Source organism: Carassius gibelio, chromosome B16 (assembly GCF_023724105.1).
Source record: "Carassius gibelio isolate Cgi1373 ecotype wild population from Czech Republic chromosome B16, carGib1.2-hapl.c, whole genome shotgun sequence".
NCBI lineage: Eukaryota > Metazoa > Chordata > Actinopteri > Cypriniformes > Cyprinidae > Carassius > Carassius gibelio.
Genome location: NC_068411.1, coordinates 14,388,107 through 14,404,463, shown reverse-complemented (window position 1 = coordinate 14,404,463; position 16,357 = coordinate 14,388,107). Strand labels below are relative to the sequence as shown.

The 16,357-nt window shown below is 38.9% G+C and overlaps 1 protein-coding gene across 9 annotated transcripts in view; it reads left to right on the top strand.

The window, feature by feature from the left end:
• Positions 1 to 16,275, top strand: part of col14a1a (collagen, type XIV, alpha 1a) — a 109,011-nt gene extending 92,736 nt beyond the window's left edge. For 6 of the 9 annotated variants that reach the window (XM_052577442.1, XM_052577440.1, XM_052577441.1 and 3 more), the window contains 8 exons: positions 3,362 to 3,415; positions 3,497 to 3,568; positions 5,395 to 5,430; positions 6,827 to 6,893; positions 6,999 to 7,187; positions 9,583 to 9,660; positions 10,199 to 10,354; positions 14,360 to 16,275. In XM_052577442.1, the coding sequence (XP_052433402.1) occupies positions 3,362 to 3,415; positions 3,497 to 3,568; positions 5,395 to 5,430; positions 6,827 to 6,893; positions 6,999 to 7,187; positions 9,583 to 9,660; positions 10,199 to 10,354; positions 14,360 to 14,631 (924 nt within the window). In that variant the 3' untranslated portion in view covers positions 14,632 to 16,275. Of the gene's footprint in view, positions 1 to 3,361; positions 3,416 to 3,496; positions 3,569 to 5,394; positions 5,431 to 6,826; positions 6,894 to 6,998; positions 7,188 to 9,582; positions 9,661 to 10,198; positions 10,355 to 12,992 lie in introns of all 9 variants that reach the window. The other 3 variants (XM_052577446.1, XM_052577444.1, XM_052577445.1) reach the window with 3 other exon arrangements.
• The last annotated feature ends 82 nt before the right edge of the window (positions 16,276 to 16,357 follow it).

Genomic DNA, 16,357 nt, shown 5'->3' with positions numbered 1-16,357 from the left:
GTGTATCAGTTTTAGTAATTGTTTTATAGATGGTGCACAAATACAACCATCGTCGACACTAAAATTAAAACTAAACACTAACACTAAAAATACAATGAGCATTTAATTCATAACATAAAAAAATATATAGTTATGTACATAACTGATAAGAAAAATCTAAGAAAAAGACCAGAGAATCTGAGAAATTGTCAATTTATGTTTTTTATTTTATTTTATTTTTTGGAAGAGGCTTTAACCGTTAGATTTTGTCTGTTTTGTTTGTTTTTTTCATTAAAATTGTTATATTTTTCAGTGTAATTTTCCATTCTATTTATTATTATAGTCATATATTTTTTAAATCATTCAGTCAATGATGATAATTATTTGTGATTTTATTTGACTTTTTAATTTTATTTTATTAAAATAATTGTAATATTTAATTTTAAACAGTCATACAGATACAATCAGCCACATCTAAATGTTTATCGCATCTGTTAAAAGTGCATATGGAAACCCCTGTGCACTTTTCCATTCTTTGCACTCCATCCTGCATGACCAGTTCTTGCCATGGGTGGTGGGATGATCCCCTGCAGAATTTGCAATAACACACCTTGCATTTTAGTGGTACAACACACTTCCACTGGAGAGAAAATTACTTACAACGGAATTTACATACAGGTCAGGGGGCATAAATGGTTAATTTGCGTTTTGCATTAATGCATTCATTTTAGACCACTTTTTTAAACAATTAATTCATAATTGATGCTTTAATGCATGAGTTAACTTTGATGACCTAACTGATATTATTAAGTAAACGCACTTTCAGTCATGCCATGTAAGAACAATTCCACATGGGCAAGCTCATCAAATGAAGCTTATGTGTTCTTCTGTGCCTGAACACATCTGATTACGATGAAGGAGGCCCAGACTCACAGATTCAATTTACAGGACTGCTAGTCAATAACACCACTACCTGAACTAATCAGATCCGTCCCTCTAGACTGTCATAATAAGCGCGCAATGTGTTTATTTTCGTTATTGATTTTGTTCCTCGTCTCCAAACCAAATTAAGCAACTTGTGAACAAAGCCTTACTAGACATTTTGGAATCATGCACATGTGATTCACAGATCCTTAAAATGATTTTAGTATCAGCTCACATGTAACACATGGAATATAATTGCCTCCTAGTCTAGGTGTTTTGTGCTGCATGTGTTGTCACAGATAGAAAGATGTTCAATATTGTTATTCATACAAGTGTGGAATCGCATATATGTATGTAGCCTATACAGATTAATATTGAAAAAAGGAACACTAGACCCATTCTGTGAACTGTAATGAAAAATATGCATGAGGTGGTTATTCGATTACCATTCCCAAAGGCGCGTGGTGTAATTAAATGTTCATGTCTTGGTGAGAAAGTGCAAGTTTGCCATCTCTGTTTAGCAATGAGCAGCCTGAGTGGAAATGTTTGACTAAATCTGTCATTTTGCATCCGAGAAGAAAAACAAGGAGCACAAATGGAGGTGTTTCAGACTGTTTACTGAGCTGATTTAAAGCAGGTTGAGGGATAAATCAGCTGTGGTTTCATACACAGTAACTCACTATGACAGTTTAACAAAGAAAGCAGATGCTTGGCTTTGAACTTATGATAATCTCTTAACAGAACATTTGTAAAAGAATATTATTACAGTTCCAAGGTTAACTAACCAGTTGTCATGCCTGTAAGCAGCGCACGATGAAGGGCTGAAGAAATTATTCAGTATTTCTGGGATTTTCACTTGCTAACAGATTTCATTGAGACACTGGAATAAAACTGTACAAAGCATGGTACAAAGAGGTGAAATTTCTAGATTGACACCAAACTGGGACAGGCAATATATTAAATATACACAATATATTCTAATTAAGCAGTAATGTGAACATCACAAATATTTTAATAAGGTCTGAAATAAATGCAGGAAGAAAAGAGTTGTTAAGTTTAATTTCTGAATCTAGTTCAGTTGTATTGTTGAAATGATTAAATAATTGATTGTGTTCACTTGGTGAAAAACTGGTGAATACTTCTTGATTATTTTAAGATGATGGTTTCCACCACCATTTTGAATATTGAGGATAATACATCAAATCAGCATATTAGAATGATTTCTAAAGGTTCATATGAAGCTAAATACTAGAGGTCTGAAATTCAGCTTTGCCATCACAGAAATAAATGCCATTTTATTTATATTCATTTAATTTAAAGTAGTTCTAGTTCTGGATTGTCATCATTGCAGAGAATAAATGGTGTGTTTGGCCTCATTGAATATGATGAGCACAAAGCAAAGAGGTGTTAATAGCATGCTTCCACCATGACTCCTTCTCGAGGGAGGTTCTTATCCACCTCAACACACACAAAGCTTCTGTGAGAGAAAAACTTCTGTGACCTCAGGCACTCATATGGGATTGCATATGTTGCGTGCACTCAAACTATTCTGAGGCTTTGTGCTCTTGAAGTGTGGTACTCCAAAAGTATGTTACACTTGAGGCGATTTAAATGTTACATTGTTTTCCCTTCCCTCCATTGGCCTGTTTCCCAAAAGAGCCAGATATTTAGGCCAATGAGGCATGCTCAGTGGAAGAACACTTAAACTCACTTGGATCACTGGCTGAAAGGAAGCAGCCAGAACCGTATTATATAATTTGTGCAGACAGATCTGACATTAAGTTGTTGTTGTTGAGTCTCTATCCCCTACTGAGGTCCTTCAGGTGCATCCCAGTATTCTACAATAAAACAGTAGTGAAATGGATGTTCCAGTTAAAACACATTTCCACCTGTTCTGTTCCTTTGCTGTTAGGGTTTGTGTATTCAGTCTTTTATACTGGAACTGCGACTGTTGAATTGTTCATGCCGCCAGTGTACAGAGGTCAGCCAGAGTTGAGCACATGCTGTTCATTTAGTGAGTCACCAATAGATTCAGCGAGGTTCATCATCAGGCTGATTCAAACAGGTAAATTGTGAGTTTGTCTTCTTTGAGTCATTTGTTTGTGAATCAGACTAGACTCCTCTCGCTTTGTTTTTGTTTTTGCGTGCAGCCCGCGACAACATTATTTTGCAGTTTTTATCTCATCACATTTATTTCGGAATACAATCTCACATTCACAACTTGGGTACTGATTTATTTTGCTAAAGAAAAGCTGTGCAGGAAGCACTGACACTTCACAATGTGTTATCTTCATTTCTGCTTACTGTTTCTTAGATTCCCTTAGGAGAATTTGGGACTCTGGCGTTTTACGCTTTCATACAAATGTGCTAAAAGAAGATGCTATGCTGTATTTATATTGATATATCATAGTTTTTATTTTATTTTAAACAACGCATCATCAACATTCTTTCGTTTCAGGGCCTACTGGGTAAGGATGGACCCCAGGGAAGACCGGGCCCTCCAGGACCAATGGTATATAACTAGATAAAATCACTCTTTGAGTCTTCCTGAGACTTGGTCATGAACCATTTTCCTCTTAATATGTCATTTTAGGGAAGCCCCGGAGCTCCTGGGGCTCCAGGACCGAGTGGATCTCCAGGGCAAATGGGTGATCAGGGGACAGCTGTGAGTATTGCATTACAGTCACGTTGAATAAACTACAAACAAAACAGTGTAGACTACAGTCGTGGCATCAGCTGATAATTAAGTCTGGGTCCCTGTAGTTCTATAAATGAGGTTTTGTGGAGTTCTTGTTTAGTTGAAGGAACACTGACTCCTGGCAGACTGTCCTACTGCTGACTCATTCTCTTTAGTGTCAGACTCCAGCATTATTCTCAGTGAAGTACCAGACCACCAAAGCTGAAAAGAGAGACCAGAATTACGAAATATTTTGAGGTCATAAACCAAATTGGTCCTTTGATTCCCCACTAAACTGATTTTGAATGTACCTGATTAAAAAACAGCATGGTTTGGTGGCGATGTGCTGATGTTCTCATTAGGCTTCTCTTGGCAAGGCTCAACAATAAGGATGACCCGCTGGTCCAGGGCAAACACAAGAGAGTTTTATGCCAATTTACAGCTTTTACCACTGCCGCGGTGCCAGCAGAGCAATCCTTATTGTTAAATTTGTCTTAGTTATTCATATTTGCCAGAAAGACATTATCCAACCAGGTTTTACTGGTAAACAGAATTATTATAATGGCCCTCCAACTAGACCAGAGGTGTCCAGTTCTGCTCCTGAAGGTCCAGTGTCCCTCCAACCTGCTTCAGCACACTTGACTTGAAGGTTTCAACAAACTGAAGGTTTGAGATCAGCTCTGCAGGATAGTAGCCCTTCAGGAGCAAGGCTAGATATCCTCAAGCTAGAGTAACACCAAACCTTTACTAACTAGCCTGATCTATTCAGCAGGATGAATTCTGCTTTGAAAGTCCATGTGTGTTGAAGCTAGAAATACACCTACAATATTTACCATGAAGAGTCCCTTTATTCATGCCTAGAAATCAGTTATGAATGCTGGAGCAGACAGCTCCACATGACTAGAGTTTTGCCTTTGAAGCACTTTGTTCTAGGACTCACTGTAGCTCAGTTTCAGCCTGCAAAGATCTATCTTATACAGTCCGACTGGTCAGAGAGAGACCCACAAACTGAGAAATCTCAGGTATTGTTTGCACAGAGCCTCTGACTGAAATGTTTGCTTCCCATTTGTATATTAGAAGCACGAGGGATTCTGAATTAACGTCAGTCTCTACGAGTTTCCTGCTGAGTGACACCTATATAAATTGGAGCTCTATTTGTTCTCATAGATTTGTAAAGTAGAACCACATGCTCCAGCACAGTCGTTGAGGAACATCTGCAGAGCTCGATTGCAGTGTAACCTCTCAACACTGATTCGAAACCTGTACGTCTTTCTTTTTATAAGCCCTGGAAGAGAGATTGTCAGTAAGATGACAAGTTTATGATCAATTGTGGCCCAGTTTATAGAAGAGCAGGGCTTTGTTAATTCTACTACAATATAGATATAGAGCCATAACCTCGTGCTCCGATGTGTGAAATTACATGCAGTACTTTGAATAAACTATGATCATATTCTCACACAGTCTGGCACAACAACCGCATATCCTCACGATGAGTCCCAGTGAGCCTCCAATGAGTCTGTCTCAGGGTTACATCTCATTTTTACCCAGATGTTATGATATCAGAATTGTTTAGCAGCCACGGCGCTCTGGCCACAAATTCCAGTCTGTTTTCCAACACATTAGGTCAGTGACGCATCCATTTTATGTTTTTGGCTCATGTGCTTCATCCGTTCATCGATTTGGTCCGCTCTCACATTCAAATCCCCCTCTCCAACCAGTCATTAATGTCTTTGTGTTTCTTTTTGGTCTCTTTCTTCTCCGATCGGTGAATTCTGAAATGTTTGTCTTTACTTTCTTTTTCTCTTTTTTTGCAGGGGCCTCCCGGCGCCAAAGGCGAACGAGGAGAGCGAGTGAGTTTCCAATCTGCATCTAAAGTGTCATGGCGTTTAGATTAGGGTGGGGGCATGTGACACTCGGGTGGTGCACATAATGGTGGTTTATCAGCGGCAGGATTAAGAGGCTTGCTGACAGGCCTCTTGATAAAAATCACAGCAGCAGCGCTGAATTATAGCGCCTTTGCTTTTTCGCACTAAATGCGTCTAAATGCTCGGGTGTTTTAATTCAGTCGCTGCGGGAGCATTGGAAGTAGCACAGGTACAGCTAAAGCTGTCTATCAAGCCTCACAGTCAGACTTGGTCCCATGCTTCCACATAACAATATATTTGTGTTTTTATTCTTTGGTTCTGATTTCCACACTGCTTGGTACTGGCCACCACACAAAGGGTGTGTGGAGAGTGTTGAATTGGGTGAATTAAACACCCATGTTGCACAGGGTCTTAGCCTCCATTTAAAGCAGCTAAAGTGGCAGCTTGTGGTCTTAATACATGTTGTATGCTTGCTTTTAAGGTGTTAACATTGGTGTTAGTGGATTGGAAAATTAATTAACACACAGCATGGACAGTGTTGTCAAAATAGTTCATTTATTCATTTACTTATTCATTAACTAACTGTTATTTCATGTAGTATGGCAAGTAACAAACTAATTGCTCTGTTTAAAATACTAATCTTTAATATCAAGTTAAACATGCACTAATATGAAATCCAAAGGTTGAGAGTACTCTAGTTCTTCCTCAGAAGCTTTCATTCTTGCGGCATTTTATTTTGTCGTTTTTGGCAGACTGATGCAAAACTGACTCTCACAATTTAGCAGAAGAAATCAGGCAAAATCAGAATGGAACTGTCGCTTTTCTCCAGCTCGCTGCATTTTGTGTGAGATCTGCATTAGGCGGACTGTGAATGGTCTGTGATCATGCTGAGAGTGATAGCGACCACATTTTGTCCTCCTGTCCATCTGTCATTATTATTATTATTATTATTATTATTATTATTATTAACATGTTCAGTGGAATGGGCTAATCCACTTTGACCTATAAAATTAACACATTCATTTGGTGTGAGAAATACTCTAAATCCAGTATATCTGTGTCAGAATTCACCACCCTAAAGCTCATCCTCAGGAAACTGTCCAGACTTTGAGAGCAAACAGAATATGTTGTCTCTTTATTGATTGTCTCCGCTTGCGTCTCTTTTTATGAGCCCAGCATAGAGGAAACAGAATACATCATTCGGTATAAGTTCAAGTTCTCATTCTCAAGACTCATTTTACAGTAGTTTCTTTTTTGTAGCTCTCCTAATTCATAACTTTCGCACAGTGCCTAAGATTGTAAATTATTATTTTTAATTTTAAATGACAAAACTGTGATACTGTACATCCCCATCTGAATCCCATGTTGTTTGTTCTTCAAGGGTACTATGCAGTCTCAGGCCGCTGTCCGTGCCATAGCGCGACAAGTTTGTGAACAGCTAATTCAGAGTGAGTATATATTGATGCTCTTTTACCAAATTCATGACTCACAGGAAGTCGTCTAACCGCGGCTGACCCGCTAAGTGAATTTCTTTTTTCCTCCCTCCCCCTCAGGTCACTTGTCTCGCTACAGCTCTGTTCTGAACCAGATTCCCAGTCAGTCTGTTTCGGTACGAACAGTACCAGGTCCCCCGGGTGAGCCTGGTCGACTGGGACCTCCGGGCCCACAGGGAGAACAGGGACCTCCTGGCAGACCAGGATTCCCTGGAGCCAGTGGGCAAAATGGCCGTCCAGGAGAGAGAGGTAAACATTTTTACATGTGATAATAACCTACTCTGCCACTAGATACTGTACACTGCTGGATACAACAATATGAACGTGTGTTTTGAATTTGTAGTCATTAAATTGTTGGGGGAAGGTTAAAACAGAAGTTTCAAGATTAAATTGTAGAAAAGTAGTAGCTGAGTTTGTGCAATAATAGCAGATAATAGCAAAATTAGTATGTCAGTAGGGTATTAGATGCATAAACCGTGCACAATGGGTTCTGGGCTTGTCTAGTATACATAGTATGAAGAATGATTAGTTGTTGGATAGAAATGTTGCCCGCAGCTTAAGGTTACACTGAGATCTTGTAGCTATAATAATACCGAACATTAGTAAGACCTCACTGATCCCATCCATGATAAATGTTGTTACCATCTTGGCTGACAGCCCTGGCTAACCTCAATACCACCCGTCATCATAAACAATATGTAAACTACTAACTCTTTTTTGGGGGGATAATGTTAGTAAGCCAAGAACAACTACTTCAAAGATGCCACAAAAATGCCAATATCTTTATTGTGTAACAGTTGAATTGAGGTTGACAGCCTCTTAAGCAACCACAAGTCTCACACTCCACTGAAACTGCACTGAAAAAGTGAAACAACAGGTTTGTTTAAAAGTGTTGATGTGCAGAACACTTTAGTGAGGGTTTTATTATTATTATTATTATTAGAACATTACAGCAAATATGATGCATATTTTAAAAAGATAAAATAAATTAAACATTATGGGCCAGATTTACTAACAGCCTGCATCAATGCAAACTGTCTTTTGGCATTAAAATATTACTGTCAGGATTTACTAAAGACGCACAGTGAAGAATTAGCACTGAAAAGGATTGGATAGTTAGTTTTGCACCTGACCTTATTGAATAATATGCGTTTGTAGGAATTTCCCTTTCAGATGCAAAATTTATGGGAGAAGAGTGAAATGTATCTTGCAACGTGATTTACTAACATCTGCGCTTGTCAAAATGCTGGTATTTGCGCCATCTTTTGACGCACAAAAACAAAAATAAAAATAAAAAAAACAATTCTTAAAGGAGGTGGTAATTTATGTCGCTCTTGGTAGATCGCGCTGGTCATTATGGGAAGGATTTGGCTGTGTCTGTGCTCATTTATTTGTGCATTGTCAGTAAATCACATGCAGACTTTGCCCCTCTCATTGGCACTTTTTTGCCCTGTTTAGTAAATCTGGACCTAGATAGCAACGCATTTTTTATTTTTATCTTAAGTGAAAATTATACTTTCAAAATGCGCCCATTTAGCTCTTTTTTAATTTTGAAATAAAGTCGAAAAACTTCTAAAAATTGTTTTACTGAACTGCATTAAGCATTTTTGCTTATGTCTAAAGAAAATATATTCATTGAGTACGGTATGGTCTTTATAAAAAAAGCCTGATACTTAGATAATATTTTTTGATAAATATTAAATCAAGCTTTAAACCAAACAATGAATATAATTTGAGAAAAACTAGTTGATCCAAAGCATATTTTTTTTAGGTAAATAGAAACAAATAAAAAATCAGGAACTTTCTCTCCCCTGAATACGACTGTACACAAGTTGCATTAGATCTGCATGACCTTCCTGCCAAGAGCAACTCTCAGCCAGAGTCTTTATCATGAACGAGTGTCCACACTGCTTAGTCTCCTGTGCTTATTTAGAAGAGCTCTGACACACTGCCTGAGGTTTCAGCATGAGACATTTCACCATCATTACTGCTTCTCTCAGGGATCTGTGCACTCAAACATTCAGATATCAAGCAGGAACATGCAGAGCCTGGTTATGATGCAGTCAGAGCAAAACAGAGCCACTAATGAGGGATAACATAGGGGGGATATTTGTCTGTTTATGTTAACATGGGGCCTATAATGAGGAATCTTATTCAGAAGTTCTCTTTTAGATTGTCAGTGTTGTTCAGAAGTGATGAGGATCAGACTGCCTGTGGGGCAAAAAGAGACCCTTAGAGACAACAGTTTGGACAAATGAACCATGTTTAAAGGAAATCTTATTATTGCCATTCATTTCAATGTGCTTTTTGGTGTAGTTACAGCATCTGACAGAGGTTAATTGGATCAATGGAACGTTAACCACTTACTGTTTCAATACCGATGCTGACTTCTTAAAGAAAGAAAGATACTATAGATAGATTCTGATAGATTTGTGTGAGAAAACAATTGCAATTTAAATTGTCATTCTCTTAAATAAGTTATTTCTTTCTGCTGTAGCTCCCACTGACTGATTAACCACATAAGACCTGTCAGAATTAGTTATTCCCTAATGGTTTTATAAAGTTGTGGAATAAGTTAAATCTCATGGAAAGAGAATACAAGGATCCAGTATGTTCTAACAGATCCCTGTCCCTCTTTGTACAGGTCTCCCAGGAGAAAGGGGAGAGAAGGGCAGTCCAGGGATTGGGACACAAGGCCCTCGTGGTCCTCCAGGGCCCCCAGGTGAAAGACTGTTAAAATCTTACATTTAAGTAAAAATCAATGACTTCTTTGTGCTCAAGCCAGTAGTTAAAAAATAATTTCAAATCAGATTGTCTTCTTATTGCATAGACTAGAGGAGTTTCCATTATTAAATGTCCTCTGTCAAAGAAAACTTCAAACTTTTAATAACCTCTGCACACATCTTGATCTGTTTTCGGTTCCTTTGATTTCTGTCTAGAATATCAAGCAGATATTGAAACAATATTTGGGTCAGGGAGAAATGTTTTCATATTGATTTTTGCAGTACGGCTGGTTGGTAGACTTTGAAAAATGTCAGCGTCCACTCGCTGTTAATTTTTGCTTTGATCAATACTCTTTCACAAATGAGATTCACTGAAGCAACATAGCTGTAACAGCCAGTGACATCTGAGAAGGATGTGGACTGGAAAAGACTAAAACTTGTATTTTGCGAGGAAGGAATCCAGACACACTTTGGGTGTGGAGTTCAGCAGGTTTTTTTTTAGACAGATATTAATGGCCAATGTCTTATCCCACTCAGGGCCTCCTGGAGAAGGTCGGACAGGAAGTCAGGGCCCTCCAGGGAGACCTGGAATTCAAGGCTCCTCAGGACGTCCAGGTATCCCTGGTAGCCCTGGTCCTGCTGGACCCCCCGGCTACTGCGACCAGAACTCCTGCGTCGGATACAACGTTGGAGGTAATCCTCTCCTTCTCATCCTCTCTCTCCCAAACTCTCTCTATCTGTCAAGGATTCTCAGTTTCATTCAAACTTTATTCTGTCAGGAACATCCAGTGGGTCTTATTCATTAATTTTCACATATATTTTGATTCACATATTTCTTTGTATGTTGATGAATGCAGATTATTCTAAATGACGTAATTAGAATAATATACGCCCACAAGTATTGACAAACCCGAATAAAAAACACCTCCAGCCAAATCCACCATCCTTCCTGAATTTGAATTGAAGTAGCAAACAGACTGTACTGGCCTTTGAATTAGAAAGTAATAAACAAAATTTATTGAAATTCATCCAACTGTATTTTTTTACTTGGAAAGCAAAACTTGTCGGGGCTAGGTTGGTGGGTAGGTAGGTAGATGGATGGATGTATACCATAGATGGATGGGTGAATGGATGGATTCTATAGACAGACAGATAGATGGATGGATGGGTAGATGGATGGATGGATACTATAGACAGGTGGATGGATGGACACTACAGACAGGTGGATGGGTGGATGGATACTACAGACTTGTGGATGGATGGATGGATGGATGGATGGATGGACTCTACAGACAGATGGGTGGATGGATGGATGGACTCTATAGACTGATGGGTGGATGGATGGACACTACAGACTGGTGGATGGATGGGTAGATGGATGGATGGACTCTATAGACAGATGGGTGGATGGATGGACTCTGTAGAAAGATGGGTGGATGTATGGACACTACAGACTGGTGGATGGATGGGTAGATGGATGGGTGGATGGATGGATGGACTCTGTAGACAGATGGGTGAATGGATGGATTCTATAGACAGACAGATGGATGGATGGGTAAATGGACTCTGTAGACAGATGGGTGAATGGATGGACACTACAGACAGGTGGATGGGTGGATGAATACTACAGACTGGTGGATGGATGGATGGATGGATGGATGGATGGACTCTACAGACAGATGGGTGGATGGATGGATGGACTCTATAGACTGATGGGTGGATGGATGGACACTACAGACTGGTGGATGGATGGGTAGATGGATGGATGGACTCTATAGACAGATGGGTGGATGGATGGACTCTGTAGAAAGATGGGTGGATGTATGGACACTACAGACTGGTGGATGGATGGGTAGATGGATGGGTGGATGGATGGATGGACTCTGTAGACAGATGGGTGGATGTATGGACACTACAGACTGGTGGATGGATGGATGGATGGATGGATACTATAGACTGATGGGTGTATGGATGGACTTTATAGACAGATGGGTGGATGGATGGATTCTAGACAGATGGGTGAGTGGATGGATGGATGATGGATGGACTCTATAGACAGATGGGTGGATGGATGGACTCTATAAAAAGTTAGGTGAGTAGATGGATGGACAGTATAGACAGATGGGTGGATGAATGGATTCTATAAAATAGACAGATTATTGGATGGCTATGATATACAATATGCTATGGTATGATACAATATGATATGACAGTAAAAAAGAGGGATGGATGTAACAGACACAGACAGACAGACAGACAGACAGACAGATAGATAGATAGATAGACAAACAAATGAAAAAATTCAAGTTCTAGGCAAAAATAGATGCATATGCCCAGTTAGTGAATGAAATCTGCATGTAGTTGTCAAGGTAACCATGGATACTGAACATCTGAAAGTCAATTATAAAGTTAGTCTGGTACCAGCGTCCCTGACGAGTCCTCATTGAGCTGTGGGTTTAAGTCTGCTTCAGGCTTCAATGATAATAATCACCATACAGAAAACGGATGAGAGAACATACAACATGCACACAATCTCCCATACTGTTATTCTCCATGGCCTTTCGAAGTGCTTCGCACATTCTCGCTTGAGATTTCATTTCCATAACTGTTAATGAATGGCAAACCCATTGCTTTAAACAAGCTTGTGGTCTGACTCAGAGATTTTCATCCAATTAAACTAGCCCTTCCCAAACCATTATTCTACTTATAAATTTCTCATGGAGTCGAAATGCTATCAAAGTATAGGAGTGAGCTGTGTGCTTACAAGATTTCAGAATTACAGCTTTTAATATGAGAATCGCTGGACAGAAATGGACAGCACTCGTTTAAATAATTGATTTATCAGATCATAGCGAAGCTTTCTACCCAACGCCTCGCATATTATTGCAGTTTTGTACTGTGAAAAAAATAACGCTAATGTTCTCTGGGGTTTCTGCCATGTAAGGCCGTTAAATGACAGTGTAATATTCCATTCAATAGATGAAATACTGCATCAACACTTTTAAGATCTATAAAGGTTATAGCTTCAAGCTTTTCAGTCAGCATAAAATCTTGCAACCCAGCTTAATAGTATTGCAAATTGCTCTGTAACTTATTCAGCCCTCATTCTCTGGGATAATACTTCATTTCTAATGAGAGAATGTAAGTTTTATGTGTATTGACCAGATTTTAATGCCTTATTGAGAATCCTTGACTCTCCTTTTGAAGTGCCACTATGTAAAGATTACAGTCTTGCAGACAAGGTGTTGCTGAGAGCATCCTGTTGGTTATTTCGAGCTCACACTTACCGCAGTGTCTCTCTCCTCTCACTTTCTCACACCTGCATGTGAAGGTCCAGCGCAGTATGAGAATGACTACTGAGAGCCAGTAGAGAGCCACCTGCTCTTCTCATCTCTCCCCTCCATTTCTTCATCCCACCTCCTTCCATGGACCAAAACCAAAGACTGTGTCTGGGGAGGGTCTTTTCCACACATTCCCAAACTCCATAATCCATGTACTTGGTTCCTCAACTCTCAAAATGTCACCACTATTGAAGCCCCATGCCTTTTTAACCCTTCTGCGCATACCTCAGTTTTAGACAAACTAAAGTGTTTTCAACCTTTTCTGGCATTAATGTTGAGAAATTTTAAACCCACACTCTTAAAGGGGTCATCGAATGCTACATGCACTTTTACAGTGTGTGTACACAACCACCATATAATGAAGAAAAAATCCACCCAATGTTTTTTTTTAATCTTCTAAAATATTTGCCCCTCTCTCAAATTGAGGCGATCTCAGATGACATCACACAGACAGGCCCCTCCCATGATAGTTTGATTCACAGTAGCGTTTCAGCACAGACTGGACTGGACCAAAGTAAGCAGTCTCTCTGAGGCTAAGGTGTGAGGGACGGGGTCAGCAGAGCTCATTAACATTTAAAGGAAAATGCTACAAATTGGCTTGTTTATAAAGGGTAAAAAATAGGGTAAAAAAGTGTTGTTTTACAGTGCTATTGAGAAATTTTAACCAAACTAGGTTACAGACTTTTCATTACGACACTTAAGAATCATATCAACTTGTGGAAAATGGGCATCTGATGACCCCTTTAAAAATATAGGATCCAAAGGCAGGATTTCACAGCCACAGAAAATCCATTTTACGTTTCTTTTGGTGAACCATTCTTAAAAGAACCTTTTTTTTATTGTGTAAAAAGCATTTTCTTAATTAAAAAAAACTTGTTTCCACTATAAAGAACCTTTTTTTTTTTTTTTTTTTGAAATGGTTCCATGGATGTTAAAGGTTCTTCATGGAACCATTGTAACCATCGAATAACTTTTATTTGTAAATCAATCTATAATACCCGGAGAAAGCCATCTGTTACCATTCCTGTTCGTCTTAATGTCAGCTGCTTGGCTGGTGGCTACAATGCACCTTAAGAGATCTCCAAAATGAATCTGTCACCATAGTAAATGTTTGAATGAAATATTAACATTCACTTTCTTTTAGCTAGATGGTGTAGTTTTAATGCTAAACCTCTTTCCCTTTGTCTAAACTAAGCTAATCTCCTAAACTAAGGTAGAAGTCTCTTCTACCTTTCTGACTTAATTTTCTGCCTTTATCTCTTTGCTTTTTCCTTTTCTCGCTAACTCAACGCCTGCTCACTTGGTGGTGGTGACAGAAAAAGATGGCAACCGATCTAATTCCCCCATGTTCCCATAGTACAACAGTTACCCTCCGACCCCTACCAAAACTATGGCCCCGCCACCAACTACAACAACGATGAGGAGGAAGAGGACCCTTACGGTGGCTACCATGCCTACCCTCCTCAGTACTATCAACCCAGCTATCCTGACCCCCGTGCCGCCAGGTTCGGCCCCGCCCACCCTGGTGACACGGTGGGGATGAGGTCACCTGGCACTGGTCGCTTCTCCCGCAGCACGGCCGAAGAAGGCAGCGTCAATGAGTCAGAAGTGCAAGTGAAGGCCGAATAGCTCGGGTGGCCAGCCCCAGCAAACAGACCATTCACATGCAAACACTTTTCATCAGAATATCCTGCAGGATAGGACTGAGGGAAATCCGAAAAGTGCCTGCTATATGCATCCTTATTGGGGTGGATTTGTGGAGAAGATTAGAAAATGTTAAGTGACTTTTCTGTCTTTTGTGAGGCTGCATGTAGTCAATGAGATGAAAAGCAAGATCAAAGAAGGAACACTGCAAAAAAAAAAAAAAGAAAAAAAGAAAAAAAAAAAAATTCCCAAGCAGTATTTTTTGTCTGGTTGTCCAGTAGAAATATCACAACTTAAAATAAATAAATAAATAAAATTACACACACACACGCGCATACACACACGTGTATATGAATTGTTAGGATATGGCAATATTTGACAGAGATACAACTATTTTAATATCTGGAATCTGAGGGTGCAAAATCGTCTTTAAAGCTGTCTAAATGAAGTTCTTAGCAATGCATATTTCTAATCAAAAATTTGTTTGATATATTTATGGTAGGAAATTTCTCTGAAATACCTTCATGGAACATGATCTTTACATAATATCCTAAGGATTTTTGGCATAAAATAAAAAAAAAATCGATCACTTTGACCCATACAATGTATTGTTGGCTATGGCTACAAATATACTTGTGCTACTTATGACTGGTTTTGTGCTCACAGGGTCACATTTACATCAAATTTTCCCAAGATATATAATAATGATAATAATAATAATAAATATTGCATTCATTTAGTCGATCACATTTTATTAGCCTCACTTAATTTGATCTAGATTTATGCTGAAAAATCTGCTAATTATAAGAAAAATAAACGTAATACGAATAAATCCCAATATTTTGTTCCACAAATAATATAAGAAAGATATTATTACTGGAAAACCCCAAAAAAATGCTGATTAACAAAATGATTTTCACAGCGCAGTTGAATTGTGTGTTCCATATCTTTTGTAAATGATAATGGGGCTGTGTGTACAGTTTATGTATTTTTTTAAGTGCAAATTGGTGATCTACTATGTTACAAATTTCACAGATGTTTACAGCGTTTTGCAGTTATCTGGAACTGGCTATTAAGTTATTTTGTTTAGAGAAAAAAATAAAATACCTCCGTTGATGCTTTTGATGTTCTTATCACTAGCAGTTATTTATGAGAAGCTGAATTCTTAAACACTCACACTTAAAAATGCATTAATGAACCGAACATAATGGCAACATTTTTCACTGGTACAGTACTTCACAGTAACACCCTCTGTAACCCCACACATTTGTCGGGATCGTAACCGTATTATCACACATTTATGTGAACGTCCTCTACATATGGTCTGTGAGATGTAAGATGAAGTGTCATGCAGGGGATGCAGTGAAAGCTCTCAAAGTGTTTTTGTATAAAAGAAGAGCTCAGCATGGCATCCTTCCGTGTCTCTGTGCTCCTGTTTCCAATGGGTCTGCTCACTGTGAAAGAGACCTGGAGAGTTAGAGTTAGGCCTGTGGTCTACCGTCCTTTCAGAACGAAAGCGGGTGCCAGTGGAAAGACTCATCACAAGACCTTTGAATCTACAAAGTAATTTATTTTTACTTTATAATTTGTTTTTGTAACCAATAAAACTGTACTGCAACAATGACTCGAGATGATGTCTCGTCTGGCCCTTGTGGTTTTTTTGTTTTGTGTGCTGACTGCTCACCCAAAATGGATAAAAAATTTTTTATTT